This window comes from Gekko japonicus, unplaced genomic scaffold, assembly GCF_001447785.1.
Source record: "Gekko japonicus isolate JY-2015 unplaced genomic scaffold, Gekko_japonicus_V1.1 scaffold417, whole genome shotgun sequence".
NCBI lineage: Eukaryota > Metazoa > Chordata > Lepidosauria > Squamata > Gekkonidae > Gekko > Gekko japonicus.
This window is the reverse complement of record NW_015164194.1, coordinates 1,124,105-1,130,874: the sequence shown is the minus strand read 5'-3', so window position 1 is coordinate 1,130,874 and position 6,770 is coordinate 1,124,105. Positions and strand designations below refer to the sequence as shown.

At 41.3% G+C, this 6,770-nt stretch overlaps 1 protein-coding gene across 1 annotated transcript in view; it reads right to left on the bottom strand.

Moving 5' to 3' along the window:
• ARHGEF10 (Rho guanine nucleotide exchange factor 10) overlaps nucleotides 1–6,770 on the bottom strand; it is a 31,001-nt gene that overhangs the window by 4,027 nt on the left and 20,204 nt on the right. Inside the window, exons 4-5 of the mRNA XM_015408302.1 lie at nucleotides 1,379–1,672; nucleotides 439–505 (exon numbers count right to left, since the gene is read on the bottom strand). Of these exons, the coding sequence (XP_015263788.1) occupies nucleotides 439–505; nucleotides 1,379–1,672 (361 nt within the window). The remainder of the gene's footprint in view (nucleotides 1–438; nucleotides 506–1,378; nucleotides 1,673–6,770) is intronic.

The window sequence follows — 6,770 nt, the reverse complement described above, 5'->3', positions numbered from 1 at the left end:
TTCCCTTCTTTCCCTTCTTTCCCTTCTTTCCTTCTCTTTCTTTCCCTCTTTCCTTCCTTCTTTCCTTCTCTCTACTCTCTCTCTCTCCTTCCCTCTTTCCTCCTTCTGTGGCCCAACTCTAGTGAGAAGGGGTTTAAACTTTAAACCCCTTCTCCACTCCCCCCCCCACAGGCCAGCTGGGGAAGGGAAGGGGAGGCTTTTGATGATGCCTCCCCCCCTTTTGCTTTCCCTTCTGACATCACTTCCGGTGATGTTAAGGACCGTAGCATATGCTAATAGCCTAGTAGCTTATTAGCATACCATATGCTAATGAGCTCCTGCAGCTCTTTTTCTACGAAAAGACCCCTGGCTTTAGTAATAGGGTTTTAGTTTCTAGTGCAGTTCACACTTTACAGAGAGTCCCCTTCATGAGTAAAGTTTGTAAAGTTTGTGAGTTACCTGTTCTGTGGATCCTCAGAACTCTGAGAATTAGAATGACAGTCTTCAGCTACTGCCTGAACATTTGCTATAAAAAAGTAGAAGTCCTCTCAGTATTAATGCAATTATTATTTCTCATTCAGCACCAATATTAATATGTGACTTGTCTAACAAAGAACACTCCATAAATACAATAATAGGTTTTGTGAATGTTTTATGAAAAAACAGATACAAATCGGTGGACAAAATCTAGGACAGCCAACACTTCCTTGTGATTTTTGAACCACTTCATTTTACTGGGGTGTATCCAACTATGGAATTTCTCCAGGGGAACAGCATTTGCAAAAGAGGGAGCAGCGATTTCTACCAATTGTTCCCTTCCACCAATTCTTCCTCTAATTTTATACCAGATCCTGAGGATCCACTGATCCCCCCCTCCAAGAATGGGAGGGAGGGGACACAGAGGGCTGTGGCAAGAGAAGAAAGCAAGAAAGTGACACTGTAAGAAATTCACACATGGCTGGATACACCCCATTAATCCTATTAGCAAAAAGATGTGAATATAGAAAAATGACCCTCAATATTCAAAGTCAAGAATAGGCAACATGTTAAACCCTGACAGATGCAATAGTAACGTGTCTAGAAACATATTCAAATCAGAAATGTAAGGCTATAAATTTCACATTTTGCTCCATTCCCAACAAATTCCTTTTAAAAACCAATGAACTCCAGTTCTTCTGGGAAAAGTTGGCAACCATATGCATCTCTCCTCCAGAGAACCTGCATGGAGTATTTTAGTCAAACAGACTATTAAGCAATATTCAAGAATCTGGATTGCAAACAAAGTCTGATATACAAAATGTACAGAGAAATTATACTAGTGAAAGAAGTTTCATATTTCTTTCTTCTATTCTAAAAGGTAATCTAGCATCATAGATAATAAATCCCAGAATTATACTACCTTCTTCATCCAAAGATATGCTGCGTATTATAACAGGACTGGAGTATGCTGGCAAAATCAGTGGTATATTTGAAGGTACAGCATAGCCACAGGGTACAGGAACAGAATATCCGCCTGACAGACTAGGGCTTATACTTCCATCTTGTGGACTTGGCTCTGGTGACAATGATGGCTCCTTTTCTTCCACTGGTGAAATGGTTATGACAGAGTAAGGGTTTACCCTTGGTAGAGCCCCCTCTGAATTGGCTTCAGCTCTCTGCATTTTCTCAGTTCCAGCTACATTTTCTACAATCCCTTTAAAATTGAAGACAGAAGTTTTAATTTTATTTCAGCATTGTAGTCAAAATTATATTACAAATGCAGTCCATCGAAGTCTATGAGTTTAGAAGGCTGTAACTTTGCTTAATTTGCACCACGAATTATTTAATATTGTTTCTATTGTTGACAGTAGCATAGCAATCTACTGTTAAAAGCACAGTATTCCCAGCAGCACTGTAAGGGATAGGGGGAGGTGGGGGGTGGGAGAAGCAGCAGGTACAGCAAAAGAGGCCTGCTTGCTGGGAATGGAGATGGAGCGGGGGGGAAAGGAGGCTAGGCAGTGGAGGCCAGGATCTGTACGGGTGGTGTCAGGTGATGCAGTGTGCCCAGCAGCACTGTAAGGGATAGGGGGAGCTGGACATGTGGCGGGCCCAGTGGTGGAGACAGGGAGCCATGTTGGGCTTGCTAGGAGCTGATTGCTGGGGGAGCCAAAGTTGAGCTGGGCTCACCAGCCGTGGAGGCGATGGGGGGGGGGGACTGCAATAGTTGCCAGTGATGGTGTGTGTGAGGGAGCTGCAGCTAAAAGTGAGAAGGGATTTCTCCCCCTGTAATTATCATGGGTTCCCAGCCATATATATTCTAATAGCAACATCGGACAAATCCTAGGATACTTAAATCTTGTGACTGGAACCATGAGTGGGATAGACAGATCTTTCTACAACCCTGAAAAAAAACCTTAAAACCGGCTTCCGGTACGGCGTTTGTGATGGACAGGCGGGCGCGGCAGCGCTGCGCTGAGACGCCCGAGTCCTTTCGTGTTCCTAGGAGCCCCCCGTTCGCCGGGTAGGCTTCGTCTAATCCTCCTGGAGAGAGGATTAGCAGCAGAGGGCTTGTGGCGGCCCCACCCCAAAATCGGCAAATGGGGGGGTGTCCGCTATCGCCCTGAAGTGGGAGCGTGGAATGGAGGGAACATGGTTACTCATGTCTCCACTAGCAACGGCCATCCGAATTTTTAATGAGGTTTAATTTTTTCTTTCGAAGATTGGTTTCCATGTCACATTAAAGGACTTGGTTGGTGTTGGTGTTTAACTTTGCTAAAAAAGGACTGGATTACTAACGCCCCCCCCCCCCCCGGGGGATCCCCTCCCATTTGGTTTAAGAAAAACGGCCGAGAAATGTCTATGGGAATGGAGAGTGAAGATATTTGAGGGGGTAAGAGACAGTTTTTTGCTGGAAGTAACATCTTCTTCTCTTTTTAAGAATTGATAAGAACATTAAAACAACTTTTGCCATATATGTGGGAAGAAAGTGGAATTAATGTTAGCGAAGAAAATGGCGTCGTCGTCTTTGTGCGATGGAAATAATTGGTGAGCTCAGATCAGAACATTTCCAAAAAATTCTGAGAGAAGAAATAGGGAAAGCACTTCAACTAGTATGGGATAACGTTTTGAGAAACTACCAGAGTGTTTCCGTAGAGGATAAAGACAATATAGAGCAAACACAAGGACGAAATGACTGGCAGGAGAGTAAGCAGATGAAAGAGCAACATGATATGCAGCACCCGTTCATAGAAGAAGGGATAAAAGAAGCGGTTTTGCCAAAAGGTGATTTGGAAAGGGAAAAAAAAGCGAAAAACAGGAGGGACAAAAAAACGTTGCTTTAAGCCTTCGTGGAGGAAAAAGAAACTAGCAAAGAGAGGGAAAATAAAGAAAAATGCAAAGAAATTGGAAGGCTCCAAACAACTGAATGAGGATGTGAGAAAATATGGAAGATACTTTTTGTTAATTAAGTCAAAGGAGTACAAAGATCCACGACATTTGCAAGAAAATGGGGAAAATAAAAATAAAAAGGAAATAGAGCTTAGGGTTATTGTAATGAGCGGTATTGGTTAGATATATACTGATATGAGTTGACTGTCATTATATGGGGAATAGAAGCTCAATAGGATGGAAAGTTTGAAAGAAGGTAGATAGATATAGGTTTGGAAACTTGAGAAGAAAGTGAAAAGGAAAGTCAAGAATAGGTAATGTCTGATGAAGAAAATGAAATTCAAGTCTAAATAAAATTTCAGGATAGAAGGAGAGAGCATATTAATGTTAATAACATAATAATACTATTATTACTATTTTTCTTTATTAAATATATACAATTATAAGCTCGCTGAACTTGAGACTTTTGAAAACTGGGAGAGAGGTTATATATAAACCTTTATTAAATCTTTATTAAAACGTATAATTGGTTATTTGTAGTTGGGGTGGAATATATTGTGGGCATTAGAAATATCCTCATGATGTAGAGAGTTAAAGAAAACTATTTCAGTTGAAAGCTAAGCCAATAAACTTGGTTATGGTATGTAGGTTGGGGAATGATAATGGGAAGAAATAACAAGATAAAATTTGCAGATGATGGAGATGGGAAATACTCCTGCTGATGAAAAATCCTTTTATTATTATTCTTAGCATTTATTTTCCTTAAATCTTGATTGAATGGAAATAAGTGATTTAGGTGACAAATTTTTGGATGAAATGTAATTAAGACCTCAGTATTGAAATGTGTAATGTTAATCGGTAATTTTGAGGATAGAGAGAATGTATAAACGATGCAGATAGTTTAAGAAAACTATTTCAGTTGAAAGGGAAGTAAATAAACTGGACTATGGTACTTAGGTTGGGGAAAGAAATGGGAAGAAAAAATAAGATGAAATGTGCAGGTGATGAAGATGTGAACATTCCAGTTGATGAAAAACCCTTTATTATTATTTTGAGCATATATTTTCCTTAAACGCAGATTGAATGGAAACAAGTTATGTATATGATGCATGAAATGTAATTAAGACCTTGAGTTATGCAAAGTGTATTGTTAAATGGTAATTTTGAGGATAGAAAAAATGTATAAGCCATGTATTTAACCAAAATGTTTGAGTAATGTGATATGGAAAGACAATGGTTGCGGTATTGGTGTAGGTATCGGTGTAGGTTTGTTGTTGCTGTCTATATGTGTATTTGTTTGTTGTTGATGTTCATATGTGTAGGTTTGATTAAGTCTGAAAACCTAATAAAAATATATTTTAAAAAAAAAAACTTAAAACCATACAAAAACCCTTAAAACAATAAAAATACTAGCTTTTAAAACGGAAGCCCTCAGTGGCAGCTGCTATGCAACCATACCATTTGAGGCTGGATTTCAGCCAGTAAAAGGTCATGGGAAGGTGCAGGTCCCTTTCCAGGGCTGTTTTGGCCTTTGAGGGAGGACTCATTATGCTTAGACCTGGCAGCAACCACTGAGTGACCTGATATCACCCAACTGCATGACACACCCAAGAGGGGCTGCGTATTCCTGTTCAACAGAAGCCACCCTATGAAAGCCAGTATGATGGAGCAGTTAGTGCTTCAGAGTACCTAGGTCTGGAAGATTCAAGTCTGCCACGGAAGGTCACTAGGTGATGTTGTGCCAGTCACATATTTTCAATCCTATCCTACCTGACACGGTTGTTGTGACGATAAAAAAGAGGAGAGGAGAATGATATAAGCGGCTTTGATTCTATTGGGGAGAAAGTAGGGGTATAAATGAAGTAAATAAATAATAAATATAGCCGAAGGTGGGAGACAAATAAAAGGTAGGTTGGTGAATGACTGGGAAGGAGAGAATGAGGCAGGAAAAGGGGAGAGGATATAGAAGTTGTCAGGAGAAGAGAAAAGGGAAATAATGTGGGGAGGGGAAAACAGGGAAAAGTGAGTCGTCGTCCCCCCCGAGTCCTTGAGGGCTCCCTACCATGCAAGTAGGCCTGTCCAATGGCCGGGACCACACAACTTGGCCTGTTTTCCTAGGTGTGAGCTGCCATGGGGAAGGGAAAGTTGAAGAGAGAGGGGCAGATAAATGTAGGTTGGTTGTTGGGTGGAAAGGAAAGGAATCAGGAAAAGGCAAGAGGCTGTGGGGGCTTTTGGGAAAAGGAAAGAGATAATAGTGAGCGAGGCAGAAATGAGATGCCTCCCGCAAGTCCTTGCAGGTTCCCTCTTGTAATTTTATAAACCTCTATCATGTTCCTCCTCAGTCATCTTTTTTTTCTAAACTGAAAAGAGTCCCAGCGTCTTTAGCCTTAGATTTGTATAAATGATGGGGGCAGGGCATTCACAATGTGATAGTTCTTCTAACTCATTTGCTGACATGAATTAAACAATACAGCTGTTACTTTTATGTAGAATAACCATTAAATTCATTTAAAGGCATTTAATACATAAGAGACGACATGGGGATGCCTTCTTAAATTATTTTTTTATCATCAGCTGGGCATCATCCACTGTTGTTCTAGTCTATAGGTTTCTTTTATACACAGGCTCCCAATGTAAACGGTACCATGTAAACAGTACCTTGAAAACATAATAGCCATAGCAGGCTACAACAATCTCACCACTCTACTCTCAGGCACACAGGGTTGCCAGCCTTCAGACAGGGCCTGGAGAACTCCCAGAATTACAACTCATCTCCAGACTACAGAGATCAGATCCCGTGGAGGAAATGGCAGTTGTAGAGAGCAGATTCTATGGCCTCATACTCCACTGAGACCCCTTTGTTCCCCAAACCCCAACTTCCCCAAGCTCCACTTCCAAATCTCCAGGAATTTCCCAACCCAGAGTTGGCAGCCTTACATACACACTTTCCTGTCCAAAATGAACATCTGCACAGGGATCCAGAATATTCATTTTATAGGAGACATATTCATAAACAGGGGTCATTTCGTAGAAAAAGAGCTGCAGGAGCATAATAGTTCATTAGCATATGCCACACCCCCTGACATCTCCGGAAGTGATGTCAGATGGGGAAGCAAAAGGGGGGGAGGCATCTTCAAAACCCGCTTCTCAAACCCCGCCACTTCCCTTCCCCAGCCGGCCTGCGGGGGGGGGGCGAAGAGAGAAGGGGTTTAAAGTTTCTCACTAGAGTTGGAGGAAAGAGGGAAGAAAAGAGAGAGAGAGTAGAGAGAAGGAAAGAAGGAATGAAAGAATGAAAAAAGGGGAGGAAAAAAGAAAGGAAAGAGGGGATAAAAAGAGGGGATAAAAAGAGAGAAGGAAAGAGGGAAAGAAAGAGAAAGAAAGAAAGGAGGGAAAGAGAGAAGAGAAGGAGGGAAAGAAAGAAAAGG